The sequence below is a fragment of the Harpia harpyja genome, chromosome 7, assembly GCF_026419915.1.
Source record: "Harpia harpyja isolate bHarHar1 chromosome 7, bHarHar1 primary haplotype, whole genome shotgun sequence".
Classification (NCBI taxonomy): domain Eukaryota; kingdom Metazoa; phylum Chordata; class Aves; order Accipitriformes; family Accipitridae; genus Harpia; species Harpia harpyja.
The window spans coordinates 57914168-57931958 of NC_068946.1; the positions used below are offsets into that span (position 1 = coordinate 57914168).

Consider the following 17791-nt stretch of genomic DNA (forward strand, 5'->3'; position numbering starts at 1 on the left):
GTATTAGTCATTGTTCTTGAAGTTGTGTCTAAGCTGCATTTAAGTGTCATCTGTCTTTCTGGAAAATTAATTTTAGGAGCGTTTAAGAAGCATCATTAAAATGGCAGCATTTACTAAGTCTCAAGCTGCTATTTTGCCATGTCGTGAAGCCTATTTAATAACTAGCTACCATTAGAAACCAAGATACTATTTTTCTTCCTCCTCCTGTCCTGTACGAGTGTTAATGGGTCTGACTCTTCACAAAAGTATTACTACTTTTTTCTGGTTTAGCTTTCAGAACTAACTCACTGCAAGATTAAGTAAGCGTCAGCATCAGCAGAGTGCTGCTTGCTCTTGACTTTATGTTGGCAGCTGGCCACTTGATCAGCTTAATGGTTTTGTTAAAACTCGCCTGTGATACGGTATAACCAGAATGCCTGCATAAGTACTAGCTTTAATGGATTTTTAAATTATTACAAAAACAGGGGATTTATTTACTTTTTCTTTCTAGATTCCTCTTGGAGGTATAGCAGGATTCCTAGATCTTCATCAGTGATGCTTGGCTCCCTTGGAACTGAGCTGGCGAGAGAGCGAAGAGAGTTGGAAAGAAGGACAGATCTGTCCGTTAATAACCTGGTGGATCACAGCTACAGAAACAGTGACTTTTCATCTTCAACATGTATGTATTGTACAGCTGAAAGCTTGTAAACCCATAGGTTGCATGCCTGTTAGTTTCTTCACGTGTTCTTTTAATACTTTCTCCAAAACATAAAGCCAAAAGATCTATTTAATTTTAAGGTATCCTTTTAAATAAAGTTGGTTGGCCACTTTCCATGCGTTGGCTAAACCATTAAAGGATACATGAATGGTCTAGCTTGTAGGTGCATTCAGTATAAGAAAATGGTATTGGTGTAAATATATAATATTAATTTGACTCACGAAAGGGTTTTCATGAAGATGCCCATATCGTATTATCTCTTTCCATTTGGGTTCTTGAGTTGTTATTAGGGAAAACTGCTAGACCACCATAAAAAGGAAGAAACACGTACTTTACATGAGGTGAGAGGTTTGTTCCATGGTAAGTGCTAGGACTAGTATGGACTTCAGCACTGTCATGACCCGGGCTGGACAGACCAGGGAGTTACGTTTTGTTCAAAATTCCCTCAGTCTAAATTAAGGTGAAACAACACCAAATGATCAGTTAAACATTTTATTCATGGCAGAAGCAAACTGAACTTGGAAGGCACTAACAGTAGGTGGTGTGGTTTCTCTCAACAGGAATTGGCATGGAACTACCTCAGTAAACCGTGTAACCCATGGTAACGATATACATCCATTCAGGGAAGAAGGAGATCCCTCCTGTTGAGTCAAGAGGTTCAGACCGGACTCCCTTGCTTTCTGGACTCCTTCTATGAGAGGAGCCTAGGGGTGGCTAGATCCACTCCTAGTCCCAGACTTGGTCAATTTATGTCTAAAGGGATGAGGTGTAGGGATTATGAAAAAGGAAAGAGAAAGAGAGAGCAAGACAGGGAGAGAAAAAGGAAGAGAAAAGGAAAGGTGTCACCGGTCCTGGATTCAGCATTGGTCCAGTCAGCCGAGGGTCCGGTTCCAGTGGGCGCGTGCGTGGGGCTTCAGTTTGTGTCCTTTTATCATCTCCTTGCCCCTCCTTCAGGCAGGCACTCAAACTCATTAGGCTAATTAGGTGTCACGCGCGGTTTGTGCTTTCAGAACCTTTGGGAAACTGGTCAGTGGGCTTGGTGATCTTTTGGGGAGTAACTTCCCCTTCCCTGCAGACATGACCATTGTTTGATCTTTGGCCATGCATGGTGAGCTGCCCTGCTCAGCCTATCAGAACACCCTCCCAGTCCTGTTGCTGATGTCCTGTGCTCATCTGTGCTGATCTGCTTCTTTTAACCTGCGGTTCCAGGGTTTGTTGTTACACAGAGTTGGTCCTTACGCAGAACCTGCCCCACCACAATGTTCGAGACATTAACTCTTTCAGTCTCTCACACACTGTCATTTTCACTTTCTGTTCGGAGTTGTGGGCTTTTAGAGCTGTGTTGGGGGAAGCTTGTCACCAGTCATATCTGCCACCTTTTGCAGATGTATTACTGGTATTTTATAATGCAGAAGTTTAAAAAAAAAAAAAATTTAACATTTTTACAAGTATAGAAGATAAGCAGAAAAGATAAAAACTAGTTCCAGATTTCATCCTGCATTCTTGCCTTACCAGAAGAGTATGTTTTAATCTCATCATAATCCATGCTTCTTTAATAAGTGGACAGTTGGAGTTTATGTGGTAGAGCCTAATGGGAGAAATGGATGGGTGTACAGCCTTGCTTTGTACTGTTCATGCTGTGCTTCTAGCAGTAGTGCCACTGTTAAGTGCTATAAAAATAACTCCCAACTGTGTTCCCTGCTGTGTAATCAAAACCATGTGGCAGATGCTTGGCATCTGTGCAGATGTTTCTTTAGTTCGAATCTGGCAGATGCATAAACCTCAGCTTCAACAATAAATGGTGATTGCAATGCAGAACCCATTTAAAAAAAAAAACAAACCCCAAAAGCCACCCACCAAAACTACAAACATGAAAGGTTTCAATTCTAGAATACATAGAGAAAGCTTCTGCCTCCTACCTTAATCTAACCTATGCCTGTTAAGCAGTTAAAATATTGAAGAAGTTTCTGTTCTTATGAGGTTAGCGGGCTTCAGCTGCTTCCTCCTTCCCCCTCTTCTCTCCCCCATGCCCCCCAAATCTAGCCATTTGAGGAAGGAGACTAGCTGATGTTAGCCTCCTCAGCTGCTTCATGTAATGTTAACTACAGCTCAGCTACAGTAGAATTCTTCTCAGTGTGTTGAGGTACTTACACAATGTTTACAGAAAATATGCTTATAAGAATCATAGAATGATTTGGGTTGGAAGGGACATTTAAAGGTCACTTAGTCCAACCCCCCTACAATGAGCATGGACATCTTCAACTAGATCAGGTCGCTCAGGGCACCCCTCCTACCTGACCTTGAATGTTTCCAGGGATGTGGCATCTACCACCTCTCTGGGCCACCTGTTCCAGTGTTTCACCATCCTCACTATAAAAAATTTCTTCCTTATACCTGGTCTGAATCTACCCTCTTTTAGTTTAAAACCATCACCCCTTGTCCTGTCGCTACAGGCCCTATTAAAAAGTCTGTCCCCATCTTTCTTACAAGTCCCTTTTATATATTGAAAGGCTGCAATCAGGTCTCCCTGGAGCCTTCTCTTCTCCAGGCTAAACAACGCCAACTCTCTCAGCCTTTCCTTATAGAAGAGATGTTCCATTCCTTTATCATTTTCATGGCCCTCCTCTGGCCCCACTCCAACAGGTCCATGTCTTTCTTGTACTGAGCTGGACGCAGTACTCCAGGTGGGGTCTCACAAGAGCAGAGTAGAGGAGCAGAATCGCCTCCCTCAGCCTGCAGGCTACTGGGAAGTATTGGGTGATCAAACATACACTTAAAAAGCAGGGAAGGACACAACAGTGTGGTGATAGTTATCTAATTGACTGTAGGTAATCAAGGTAATTGGGAGATCAGATGAGATTACTAATCCAGAATGGTTAAGTCTGTGCTTAAGCCAGTTGCCTAGCTGAACATGTGAACTAACTTAGTTGTTGCATTTCTTTGATAAAAGCAACAGCTAGATAACCCTTTTGGGCTGGAGCAGTGGAATTACAGTATTTCTAGGGTATTCTTTTTATTTTTCAGTTCTTGGTTTAAAACATTATTACAGTAAGATACACATCTAATTTAGGTACTATTCAATTTCTGTTATCCAAAGTCAATAATTTTATGTTACCTTTAAGTAGTGTTTGTAACTGCAACTGTCGATGCTCTTAGGATGAGAAGAGTAAGGGTAGGTAGCTGTAATAGATGGGGAATATACTTGGCTTTATCCATGCATTTGTTTCAGGTGCTCTGGTGTCTGCTACACTGCTGAAATTTTGATTAACCCGTCTTTTTCAGTCTACAGGCAGAATGGACCTTTAAGTTATAAACGGTATTGTATATAGTTTGCCATTTTTTATTCATATGCTGTTCTTACGTAACTTCTGACAGATGGTCAGAATTTTCATATTCGCATATAAGAAAATGAGGCATACCTTGAAAATTTGAAGATTTGGGGCTGTAAATCCAAATGGATTTACCAGACTGAAACCAGTCTAGGTTTCAGTTCCACTTTAGAATTCTGGTAAGTAAATTTAAACCTAACGTTGCTCTGGAATCTACCTGCCAAATTTGAAACAATTTTGAGTAAGGATCACAAATCCTGAACTTTTGCATTTACACTTTAGAGTTATCCATCTGGAATGTAACAATCAGAGCACATCTTGTCATAGTATTTTCCTCTGCTTTTCTGCAACAGATCTTCAAGACAGGCCTGCCTCTTCATATGCAGAGGGAGCAAGACCAAAAGAGAACTCATTAAGCACTTTGAGGCTGAATGCATCCATGAACCGCCAGTTGTCTTCTGATCATCAGCCATCTTTTTTCAACAGAGACTCTAACATGAGCTCTTCAAGATCCAGCTATTCTTCAAGACAAAGGAGAAATGAATTGGAATCTCCCCAGAGAAGCATGCAGCCAGCGTTTTCTCTTACTGCCATTAGAGATGAAACTCCTTCCTCAAGTGGTTCTGAAAGGGTTTTATCTTCTCAGAGGTCATTGAATGAGCCTGTAGCTGACAGTGAAGGGAGGCGCACAACCAGACAGCTGCTGTCTCGTTTAGCATCTAGTATGTCATCTACATTTTTCTCTCGAAGGTCTAACCAAGACTCATTGCATACAAGATCATTAGGCTCTGAAGAGTCAACGGTGGTCCCAAGAGTTCAAGCATCGACTCTGTCGAGCAGTAATGGAGCTGCAACTCCGGAAGTTCCAGGACTTCAGACATCTGAAGCTTCTCAGGGATTTAGTTTTCTTAGACGAAGATGGGGTTTATCAGGAGTTTCACAAAATCATAACTCTGATTCAGACGGGGAGAGTTACAGACCAGACTCTGAAAGTAGGAGCACAGGATCCTGGTTATCATCATCTTTGAGGAACAGATGTACACCTCTCTTTTCCAGAAGAAGAAGAGAAGGAAGAGATGAATCCGCAAGGATCTCTACCTCTGATACAACTGCCAGATCACAACATGTCTTCAGAAGAAGAGAGTCAGGTGAGGAGACCTCTCTTGAAGCATCAGATAGCCCTCCTCGGGCTTCTGTTAGCAGACCACCAACACCTGCAGTATCTGGTATTCCTACAGCTACTGCCTCCCCACCAGATTCAGCCCACAGTAGGAGAAGTTCTGGAATTCTGCCTGGTTCTCTCTTTCGCTTTGCAGTGCCTCCAACATTAGGAAGCAGTCTGTCTGACAATCTTATGATAACTGTAGATATTATTCCCTCTGGCTGGAATCAGTCTGATGGACAAGAAAGTGGCAAGTCTAAAATACCACCTTCAAGAGATCCAGAAAGACTCCAGAAAATTAAAGAGAGGTAAATTAGTATGTTCTTTGGAGACAATAAAATGTACCTGACTTAACATGAGAGGGTTTTCTGTAACCATGACGTTAAAAGGAAACTTTCCTTCAGAGAAGGCGGCAACTCATTCCTCTGTCACCTGTGTTCTTGCTTTTGTCTTTAGAGAAACTTGTTTTAATCCATGTAGGTTTGAAAACAGTTTGATGAATGGAATTGTCACTATTGAAAGTCTTACATGAAATACATCACAACATTTGTTGATATTCCTTCCTATTCAGCTTGCTTTTAGAAGATTCTGAAGATGAAGAGGGTGACTTATGCAGAATCTGTCAGATGTCCTCTGCAAGTTCTGACAACCTTTTAATAGAGCCATGCAAATGCACTGGAAGTCTGCAGTATGTTCACCAGGAGTGCATGAAAAAATGGCTGCAGTCCAAGATTAATTCAGGTAAAGCAGACTCTAGACCAAGGTAGACTTCCAGTTACATTAGGAGGATTACTCCTACTAATATTAAGGTATTTATTTGAAAAATGAGCAGTTGGGGATAAACAGCAGTGTGGCACTTCCAGGCTTGTTGTGTGTCTGCGCAGCTTCTCATGTGAGTAGTTCCAAGAATTGTATTTGTCGTTCAGAGAATTATATTTTTGGGATTGTCTACGAAGACATTAGTCAAAATATAACATCGCAGAAGTGTAGCTTTAGAGCTACTCTACCGGTGTGGGTAAGTTTGTTTTTGACCCTTCCTTGTGCATGTGGTTCTAGTTTTTAAGACTTTTATAGCCAGGCTGACTGGAGTAGAGCGATAGGAATTTGAAAATCCAAAACTATTTTTCTGTTGTAACTGTACTTAAATCTTTGTTTGTTTGTTTGTTTGTTTGTTTTTAAGATACTAACTCCTGGTCAAGGCAGTTAAAACAGCTTGTTCAAAAAACTACTTCAAAGTGCATATAGAACTTTTTTAAGAAACTGTCGTGGTTTAACCCCAGCCAGCAACTAAACACCACGCAGCCGCTCACTCACTCCCCCCCACCCAGTGGGATGGGGGAGAAAATCGGGAAAAGAAGCAAAACCCGTGGGTTGAGATAAGAACGGTTTAATAGAACAGAAAAGAAGAAACTAATAATGATAACACTAACAAAATGACAACAGTAATAATGAAAGGATTGGAATGTACAAATGATGCGCAGTGCAATTGCTCACCACCCGCCGACCGACACCCAGCCAGTCCCCCGAGCGGCGAATCCCCCGCCCCCACTTCCCTGTTCCTATACTAGATGGGACGTCACATGGTATGGAAACCAGGACAGAAACACTTCAGAAATTGCACACCATACAAATGTTTTTGTAATAAATTGATTGACCAGTTTATAACTAAGTTACCTGTAGTATTTTTAAGACTTAACGATAGGTGGCTCGGTAGAAGACGTCAAGACCGTGGAATACTTTCTACCAAAGGAATGCGCTAGCATCTGTTTACTTTTTCAGTCAGTATTGGAGAACCCACATCAGAGTAGGGATGTATTAGAAGCCTCAGCCTGTAGGAGAAGTTAGAAGTATTTAACTATGCAAGACATAAATCCACCATAAACTTGCTTTGTTCATCTTGTTGCTTATGGAGCAGCTTGTTTTAAACCTAGTACTTTAAGACACAATGTTACTCTGACAATAACTTTAAGCTATTCCAGTATATTTATTATTGCTTTTGTGTATATTTGGATTGCACTGTAGAATTCAAACAGCCCAAGCAGCGATTTTATGCCAGACTTTCAGTAAGAGGCATATGGTGTCCAGAGTGAACATGAGGCAAAATATGTGGAGCTGGATAGAGAATAAACATTCTATAGCATTTAAATTCTGACAGTAGCAGATAGTCACTACATTCCAATTAGAGGCTTTCTTTTCTTCTAACCTTGCCCTGCAAAATAAAGCCAAAAATTAGTTAGAGTTTGTGATGCTTGTATAATTGTGCACTATGTTATGGATTGTTGCAACTTGACACTGACTTTCTCCCTGCCCCTCCCCACCAGGTTCTTCTTTGGAAGCAGTAACAACTTGTGAACTGTGCAAGGAGAAGTTGCATCTGAATCTGGAAGACTTTGACATTCATGAACTCTATAGGGCACATGCAAATGAACAAGTTAGTATATTTTGCCTAATTTGGTAAGTGTTGGTTTAGTGCTGGGAGGGCGCTCTTCTTTACACAAGGAAAATGCATCTCCTTTTCAGAAGGAATGTTATGCACGTAAAGTAATGTCAACATGGAACAGATTTTTCTCCTCAATATTCAGACAAATTCTATCTCCCTGCTGTGTTTCCTATAGCTGAGCTTTCAGTAAGTGTAATAAATCTCTTATCCTTTTCTTAGTTGCAGATCTGTCATCTAGCTTTGCAGTCCAGTGTCTCTGCTACATAGCTGCGGTGGGAACAGTAGTATGATTAGATTGAATTTCACGTTAAGTCATGAATTGTCTTAGCTGTTTTTTAACACGCTTAAGCAGTTGGTTTAAACATAGCATTAAAAACTTTTTTATGTTTCATTAGAGTGGTGGAAACTAATCCCTTTTCTTACAGCTTCCTGCTGCTCCTTCAAGTCCTATCCTAAATTAAAAATAATTAAAGGCCCATTATTATTACTCTCTTTATGTAAAATACATTATTTTAGAACTACTGGATTGTGTAGCATTTAAAAATGAACAAATAACAAAAAGCTGGTGTTATTTTAATGAACTTTGTTCAGAGGGTTTTCCTTCTCTGGGTTGTATTGTGTGAATATAGAAAGACTACTGAAATTTGCCTACCTCAGAAGTTGAAAGAAAATAGAAACGGGTGCCAGTTTTGCAGCCAAACATCAACCTCTAATTTTATTATTTGGAGTAAGCTCTTACTCTAGTACTCTAGTTCCTGTCACTTGGGCCAGACTCTGTGTCTTTCTCGAGAGTGCCATCATTTTATGTTTTAGCACTACTGATTGTTGGTTACTGTCACTACTTCGATAGAAATAAGAGCTTTGAAACTTCTTAAGGAATTGACTCTAAATGATCAGTTCAGCAGTAGTATTTTGAAAGTTTTTCCTTATCTTAGAAGGGAAGATAATTTCTCAAAATATTTATAACATCATAAAGTTCTTATAATATTTCCCTTTATTTTGGTTTTCTGTAAAGCATTGAGACCACTGAAAAGAAACCAGCAAAGTATGTTGTTTATTTTCCCCAGTGGTATAATATTCTGATTCTCAGATTCCTTCCTGTGAACTGATCATGCTGACTGAGATTTTCTTTGTAGAACTCTTTCTACTTATCTTCAAGGATAACATGTTAGATCTGGGCTGGGTGGGAAGAACCAGAAGTACAAATAGCTTTTCAGTAATGCAAGTTTTTTAGTATTACATTTCCCTAATTCTCTTGCAACAACTAGAGATGAAATATATAATGTTTGTAGTAAAATTTGATTCTTGTTCTACTTCTTGAGTTGTATATGCAGACATATCACTGACATTCTGAATGTTTTTTTTGATCTCCTTTAAGGCAGACTATGAATTTATCAGCTCTGGTCTCTACCTTGTAGTGTTGTTACACTTATGCGAGCAGCGCTTTTCTGATATGCTAGGAACTGCAAGTGAGGCCAGCACACGTGTCAGAGTAAGTATGCAGTGATTTTATGGCAGGAATTGCTCGTACAGAGAACTTGGAACTAGATTGTTACCTTGAGCAACCTAGGAGCTAGATACCCAAGAAGCATGCTTATTTAACAAATCTAGGTCTAAAATGGTCTGGGTTTGTCAATGCAGTAACACCATCTTTGATTTGAAACTGAAGGTACTACTTTGCAAAATTATTTTTGTCAAGGTTGTTGGTAATTCATTGCTTTGCATGTATGTTGTCATGATTATTGTGAATTTAAGCAAAACTGGAAGGTTAACCTCCCTCTGTACAAAACATGCAGTTGAGAATGTTGGACTATCTTATTTGATTAATTTTTCTCATTATGCCGGTCTACATTGCAAAGGTCTAGACCTTGCAATGCTTGTCTGCTGGATTGCGCCTAAATACGTACTTGAATATTACATTCTGAAACTGCCTAGCTATAGTCTGATTTTGTGGCATTAGTCAAAACTCTTATTAGTTGTATTTGACTGGATTCTTGATACTTAAATGGCTTGGCTTAGAAGTACAGTAAGTATGCATTTTACCAGTAAGAGATCATTGTACAAAGTTATTTCTGCAGTGACTCATTCCAAAATCCTGTATTCTACATGTTTATTTGATACTAGATAATGAATTAGTGCTCTTCGTCAATGGAGCTCCTGAAAAGCTGATTTTTTTTTTTTTTTAATTACATACAAAGAATTGACAATATTAACTTTATTGAATGCTTATTGGGATGGTTGCTAGCAGGTACTAGGCCCTTGGGGTAGAGGCAGGACTGTGCTCTAATCTCTTACTGTATTAGAACAGTGGTCCTCTTTTCTGTACACATCTAATGTAGAGCTTGTATTCCACGATCCACAAACGAAATATCCAGTTTTCTCTGCTACAAGTGTAGAGACATAAAAGACATATAATCTAATAGTAGCAAGCATCCAGTACAGGTTATTAGCTTGAGTGTATTGCAGAAATAAGATGCTTTTACTGGTTTTTCATCAGAGGCGGCATTACACAGTTGTGTGACACTGCATTTTAAACCAGTGAGAGCACTGATGCGTGTTTTGATGCTGAGCGTACAGCTGAGCTATGGAAACTGCAACATTACCGTCTTGTTTCATTTTTGCTGTATCTAAACATCTGAACTATCACTGAAACAGCGATGTAGATTGTCATTGACAAAACAACGCTCGGCTGAGACTTTCAAAGTTGCTTAAGGAACTTGTGTTCCTGGGGATTTTGGCTTTGGGTTTTGATACCGTGTACTTCCAACATTAAACTGCCACCATTGCCTGATAGTAATCCTGCTCTGAAACTTTTTATTTACGGTTAAAATCTTAAGTGTATTTATGCATTTTTTATTAACCTTATTCAGTCAGAGGGCTCTGTTTTGTCATATTAATAGTGAAGTAAATGAAATGGATCCAACTAATGCAGTCCTTACAGATTATGTTTTTCTGCATTGCAATTTCTAGGAACGGTTTTCATAAAACTGGCTCTTGTTTGTGTGTGCTACTTTCAAAATGGATGTGTTTTACAGACTGTAGAACGTGAAGGTGATGCCACTAACTGCTACCAGAAACATTTGACATACAGTGGAAGCTGAAATAACTGTGCAATAGCGATTTGAAGTCTAATGTGTGGGAATTTGTATTAAATTTTGCACTGATTTTTGTAAGTTGGGCAAATGGGTTAGGATAACCGACATCCGGGATGAAGCTTTGGGATGTAAAAAGTGAAGAAAAAGTGAAGAAAACTTTGCTAACTTGTTGCAAATTTCTGCAGATAACTTTGCAACTTTTAAACTACTTTCTCTCTGCCTTGTTTCTAGTTTATTAACCTTGCAAGAACTCTTCAGGCACATATGGAAGATATTGAAAGTAGGTGCTTCCCCTCTTCCCCTCCCCTCCCATTAGGTCAACTCAAAGTTAAATGAGTACAATCCTCCTTGCCAAGATTCATAATACTGAACTTAAATACTGAAAATTTGACTTTTACCCAGCAGTGCTTTTTCCATTATCAGTAGAATTATTCCGAGAGGGAACTGGTTTTAATTCTCCATGATTAATTTCCCAACAGCATAGGGTTGTTTAGACCACAGAGGTGTTTTCTGCAAGCGATAACAAGATTCCTCACTATTTACAGTTTGGTTATTGTAATTCTAGTAGTACATCGTTATGGAGTTGGTGGTGACCTTCAGGTTGTAGCCTTTTACGTGAGTCCTAGTAGAAAAGAAATATTTAAAGTTGAATTTCACTGCACTTAAATTACCATACATCTCTTGCCATTTCCTCTTCTCCCCTTTCTTTTTTTGCCCTCTTCTACCCTTTCTTTTTTTCGATCTACACACAGTTTTTGGTTGTGTGTATTTCTTGATCAGACCTATCCACCTGAAGAATGAAATCTAGCTGCACCAATTTTGGCAAAGGACTAGCCTACTTTTCACCTAATTGCTTCTTCAATATGCTTAAATTTAAAACTATATGTTGATTTCTGGTAAATATATCCTGAATCTAAGTCTAAGTCTTATTTCTGGGCATGATGAATAGGCAGTAGAAGGGTAGCTGACCTACCTTTTTTTTTTTTTTTTTTTTTCCTAGCGTGCATGTGAATGTCTATCAATAAAGTTTGTGTATGAATTTTCAGTGCATAGGATGTATCTGGAGTATGATAAGGAATGGTGTGTGTGTGTAAGTTTTAGCTCAAGGAACAGATTATTTCTGCATTCGGAGCAGACAGAGGTGGACTTGAGTTCAGAATTTATTCTGAAGTTATGTGTATCCTTATTAGAGTAAAAATTAATCTTAATGAGTGCCATTTTACACAGTAATTTGATCTATATTTGAATCAGGCTTTATCTGACTTGCAGGTGAGGAATACTGAGCTTTAGATTTATTACTGGTGCTACTTGAGTTACATTTCTCTTCTAAGAACTGGAGAAGTGAGGAGACAGACCTTGCTTCTTTCTGCATTCAGAGATGGAACAAGTTACTCAAGTGTAAATACTTTCTTGACTACAGAGTTTGCTTAAGAGGACAGATTAAATTTCTGTTATGCACAAGCTAACACTTTACAACCCTATTGTAGATGTGTGTACTGACTTCTTTTATCATAGTTGACAAGTGTGGTTTTGTCTTTTCATTCACCTTGCAACAACAAAATCCTATTCGTATATGGGCTTTATGTTCATTTTGCATGTGCTGAAAGAATGGGGGTAGAGAGAGGAGCTGCTTCCAAGTAGGCCTGACTTAATTGGATTAAGCAACATATATATATATGTGTATAAAAATTTAAGAGCCTTTCTGTTTGTTTAGACTGCTGAACCTTTCTAGATATCATACTATCCAAATTGTTAACTTTGTGAGTCATTTCTTTCCCTTGTGTTGGGTGCTGCTGTCATGGATTGAATATATTCTCCTCTGACTACTGTTGGAATTAGCCACTGTAAACACTACGTAAAAGTTGAATCTCTGGCGTAATTAAGTTTTCTTCCTTTTATTTTGAGGAAGAACAGCAGGAGGACGCTGCATTTTGTAATGTAAAGTTTTGATTTGGAAATGGTATGTTTTTCAGATATGAGGTGCATTTAAAAATTAAGCTATGTAATTACGCAAGGTTTGGGTGGGTATTACAATGTGCTATTTAATGCTATAAAATTACCTTTATTTCTACTACTCACCTTAAAGTGGTCTAATTTCACAGACCTTTGTCAAAGCTTCTGATTATACTGTGTTGTTCCAACAGCTTCTGAGGATGATTCTGAAGACTGATGCAGGTAGAACTTTCATACTGCAAGAGATAAATGGAATTGCTGCAGAATTGTTGAACTGGCAAGAACAACTTCAACATGCATTTTTTTTTCCTCTCCTTAGTAAAAAGCGCATTGAATATTACTGTAGTTTTTGAAGCATTGTTGAATTCAAAATCAACTGCTGCACAGTGGAACTCAGTGGACTTGAGAACTACTCAGCATGTGTGAGGGTTAGATACACATAAAGCAACTTCCCTTTTTAAATGATGAGGATGATGTGCTTTGTTTTGGAAGACATCAGATTTTCAATATTCAAGGAAGCTATTATCTCCCTTTATGTTTCCTTCTTACTGTAGTCAGATTTCTGGTTTTGTCTATCGAGTTTTGCTCCTCTACTGGCACTAAGTGGTTATAGTGGGTTTCAGGGTGAGGGTGGGCAGGGAGGGTGGGAATGTCCATGTACTTAAATAGGTTTTGTTTGGATTTTTTTAAATGCCTCTGCTGCCACATCATATAATAACTGATTGCTTCCAGTGTTAATGAATGAACAGGAGGATGAGCAAGATACTGTAGAGATTGTTTGGGTTTTGGTTTATTTGAAGATTATTATTTAACTCAAAAAGCAATAAGAACTTGCAGTGGTCTTCTAATACTTAGTGTTAGTGATGGCTTTTTTATGTACTGGTCTGGGAATTGGAGATTATATTTGATATTATGTGGCTGTTCCATTATGGAATATTGCAGGTGTAAACTCTTGCATTTCAGCGTTCCTGGCAGATATGCAACTTGATAAAGACCTAAGGTTGTTTAGTTTAATTAGACTTTTTTAGATCCCACCTTCACTGTTCAAAGCACTGGTTATCAATGTGTTTTCTAGTGTTGTCACTTCTTTATAAATAAAGACGATAGAGGTATGCATCTCTACTGGTATTGTCCATTTTATTTAAACATGGATATCTACCAGAACTTACACTTGAAAACTTAGAAAGCTATAGTCTCTGGTATATCTTTACTAATGTTTGTAAATTCTTATGCAGATATTTAAGATTGTTTCTGACCATTTTGGATTGAAATGCTTTATATGAATGGTGGTACAATAAATTGTCATACATGTATTGGAATTGTATTTGCTATAAATATTTATGTTAGCTTTTTTAATTACTACAGTAACAATGTATCTGCAAAGAGTGCAGTATGTTGAAATACCTTGAGTTTAGTTTGTTTTTACAGTATGTAAAACTAACTTGTGCGGAAGAAAGGATGTGCCTTAACAGCTGAAATGAACTCATGTGATTTTAAGAGTTAACTTTGCTAGCATTACATGAGATGGCCTGTCATCTGTAAGACTTGAAAGAAAATGGAACGCTAAGGAAATTGCACATTTCTGTGCTCATTCTGGTAACCTTAGTCATTGGGTATTCAGTGCCAACACTCAGAAGTATCATTCCAGGAATTAGTTGAAATACAGCTCTCTTTCAGACATTCATTTGAAAAGTGAAGGTCCAGGCATACGTGAAAATATTTCTAACTCACTTCTGAAGAAAGTGAATTCAGGTTTGTAATAAAAGTTCAATGTTTAATCCTTTCTGAGTTAGTTTGTATAGCTTAATAAAACATCATATGCAGTGAAGCAGACAGTATTTCATATGCACTCACTACATTTAGAGTTACAAGCGTGAGCTCTAATAAATTGATGACTTGAAGGATATTTTAAAAATTTTTTTTCTTACCTCTGTCCAAATAAATAGCATTCCACGAAGGTGAGCAATTTAAGTAGCTGCAGTTCCATGTACAAATTTGGTTCAAGTGAATTGTCACTTTGTTGTCCTGCAGCCTTGTTGAGCTCCAGTGTGAATGAAGGAGTGACATGAGGGAATATTGTGGAATCGGTGAAGAGCAGAGGGTCTGAATGCGTCAGCTGGGAAGAATGCTACTGCGAGCCCCAGCTGCCTCCCCGAGGAGAGCTCTGCCTTGCAACCCAGACCCCCCCGAGCTATGGAAGGGTAGAGGCTGGGAGCAGCCAGGATTTGTTGTCTTCCATATACCTGTGCTGCGATATCTCTGTCCGTGGGAGCATCTGTGCAAGCTCTTGTGGGTCCGTGCAAGTGTATTTGTGTCAGCACAAAGCATGTTCATGCAAGCATCTGTGCAAGCATGCATTTGTCTTGTCTGTTGGTGCTCTCTTGTGCCTGCACCATGTTTTTTCTGGGGGTTTAGGGACATGGGGAATGGCCACAGCTTGTTGCTGGTTCTAGCTGTTCCCAGGTGTACCTGATCCTCAGTGGTGGTCCCACATCTCCCCAGTGAGGCCAGTGATGACAGATCCGGGTGTGGATGGCCTCATGCTGATGGGAATAAGCTGCAGAGTTGAGTGCCTCATCTCATACTGGGGCCAGTTGAGAGCTGCGGGGTTGACAGGGCCCAGAGGTGTTACTCAGTGCCATTGTGAGTCCTTAGGGCTGTGGCGCTCTCAGATATCCTTGGCACCCTCAGATGGAGGTGCTTCCAGGCATCCATCCTGGGGTTCTGCAGCTGCTTCTGTGTTGAGGGTGAGGGAGAGAGTATGGTTTTCCACGTCACAATTCTGACTTTTGCTACTGTGTGTATACTATTATTTTTTTGTATGCCACCTCATCTTCCAGGTTGCTTGTGCTGCACTGAGCTGTATTGTTTCAAATGCCCTTCATCTTGTGCATTGTTAGGCTTTTCCCAAACCTGGCCATGGTTCTGGCTTTTCTGCCACTCTTTCATTATGAGGAAGTGACTTCAGGCTTGATAACCACTCTCTTTGGACGAGTGTCTTACATAGATCTAGAAAGATGCTGGAACAGCAAAGGATGAGCAGTGTTAGCTTTCAGTGAGCTTAATGAGCTCAGAAGAACAGAAAAGCTTGGAGTTCTGGGTCATCTAGCATGTAATAAGGTAGTACTGGACTTGGAAGGGTAGGGGTTTAATTCTAGCTATGGTATCTGTTTTCAGGCAGTTGGACTAGATGATTGTTGGAGGCTGCTTCCCAGCTGAACTATTCCATTCTAGAGTCAGGTGGGTTATGTGTGTGGAATTGTGCGTCCTTCTTGTTTGGAAAATGAAGGGGGGTGTTCCGTGTGCGTCACTGTGTGTGCTTGATAGCTACGTGGTACGACTGGTGCAATGTTGAAATCTGGGGACCTCTAGTAAAGGAAGTGGGTGCAGGCTTTGTTGTTGGTTTTCTGCATATGTATGTAACTTTGTGTGTCTGCGATAGGTCGGTGGCTTGAGAATGGAATTCGATAGGAGACTGCAGTGTATTTCTATGTCACAGAAAATGACTTGCAGTCTTGGCTTTTTCTGCAGTCCGAGCACTCGAGAAGAATTGTCAGCTGAGGCTGGCTGAAGGAGTTCCCGAGTTGTGCCTGTGATTTCCACCAAACGTGGAAGTGGGTAAATACAAAGAATTGCCTTCTAGTTGACTTGGGACTGCTCCATTGGCCACCCTTTCCCCTCACGCTCCCTGTGTTTGCCTTCCAGTGCATTGCAGAGCCCTCTATTGGCCTGTCAGTCCCTTCAGATGTCCTCGAATGTTTCACTTGGATTCTCTAGTTATCACTCCATTTTCCTTTCCATTTCCCCAAATCCCTCTGTTTGCATTGCAGTCTCCGTAGAGACCTCATTTTCCCTCTGACCCCCTCGAAAACCCTCCGGTGGTCTTTTGGTGCACCCCACACAGTCCTCCAATTGCCTTTTGGTTCCCTCGGTACCCCTCAATTTGCTTTTTGGTGCAAATTCCTCCTTCTTCACTCAGCTTTATATACTGAGCATGACATCATATGGTCTGGAATATCCCTGTGGTCATTTGGGGTCAGCTGTCCCAGCTGTGTCCCCTCCCAACTTCTTGTGCCCCCCCGGCCTACTCCCTGATGGGGTGGGGTGCGAAGCAGAAAAGGCCTTGGCTCTGTGTAAGCACTGCTCAGCAGTAACGAAAACATCTCGGCATTACCAACGCTGTTTTCAGCACAAATCCTTAACTCTATTGCAGCCAAAACCGGCACATTCTCCACCCCTTATTCCATACCATTTACATCATGCTCGGGTATCACACTATCCAATACATCCTCATTGTGGCTTCCATTATGCGCCACAGCCCTCCATTAGAATTCATACCCCCTCAGGGCTACTTCATTGTCCTTATAGTCTGCCAAAGAGCCCTTTTCTTTGCCTCTGTTGCACCCCAGAGACCTTTGCTTGTGCTCTGATATCCTCAGGACACCTTCACGTGCTGTCACTGCCATCAGGATTCCCCCGCTTTTTGTTTTCTAGTTCCCTCAGGACCCCCTCTCATTGGTCCTCGGATCCCTTTCAGGATCCTTCCATTTCAGCGTTCCTTAGATGCCGCTGATTGTCATCTAGTTCCTCCAGGACCTGTTGATGTGCCACCCTGTCTTCTCATGACTCATCTGCCCTCCTTGCACCAGGGCCTTCTGCTCCTCTGGTGTCTTCTGATTCCCTTATTACCTCTCTATTTGCCTTTCTGTCATATGTCCCACTGTTGCCCTTCTGCGCGCCCCAGAGCCTTCTGTTTGCCGCGAGGATCCTCCATCTGCCCTTCAAACTCTTCAGGACCCCTCCATTGCTCCTTTGGTATGCCTTAGAGCCCTCCAATTCATCGAATGACAGAATGGTTGAGGGTGTTCGGGATCATGAGTCCAAACATCACCACCACTGCCCCCCACACATACACACATACTGCTTAAAGCTGTCAAGTGGAGCAGGTTGCTCAGGACCGTGCCCAGTCAGGTTTTTAATATCTCCAAGGGTGGAAAATCTGCAGCTTCTCTGGGTAACCTGTTCCACCGTTTAACCATGCTCACAGTAAAAAAAGAAAAAGATTTTTTCATGTTTAAGTGGCATTTCCTGTATGTCATGTTGTGTCCATTGTCT

The 17791-nt window shown here is 40.4% G+C and overlaps 1 protein-coding gene across 5 annotated transcripts in view; it reads left to right on the forward strand.

The window, feature by feature from the left end:
* Positions 1–13995, forward strand: part of MARCHF7 (membrane associated ring-CH-type finger 7) — a 28793-nt gene extending 14798 nt beyond the window's left edge. Inside the window, exons 5-11 of one of the 5 annotated variants that reach the window (XR_008235868.1) lie at positions 491–658; positions 4380–5496; positions 5760–5929; positions 7510–7642; positions 9007–9120; positions 10955–11003; positions 12868–13059. Coding sequence is in view for 3 of the 5 variants with exons in the window: in XM_052791361.1 (XP_052647321.1) it covers positions 491–658; positions 4380–5496; positions 5760–5929; positions 7510–7619; positions 9007–9120; positions 10955–11003; positions 12868–12893 (1754 nt within the window). In the remaining 2 variants the exon portion in view is untranslated. Of the gene's footprint in view, positions 1–490; positions 659–4379; positions 5497–5759; positions 5930–7509; positions 7643–9006; positions 9121–10954; positions 11004–12867 lie in introns of all 5 variants that reach the window. The other 4 variants (XM_052791363.1, XM_052791361.1, XR_008235869.1 and 1 more) reach the window with 4 other exon arrangements.
* The last annotated feature ends 3796 nt before the right edge of the window (positions 13996–17791 follow it).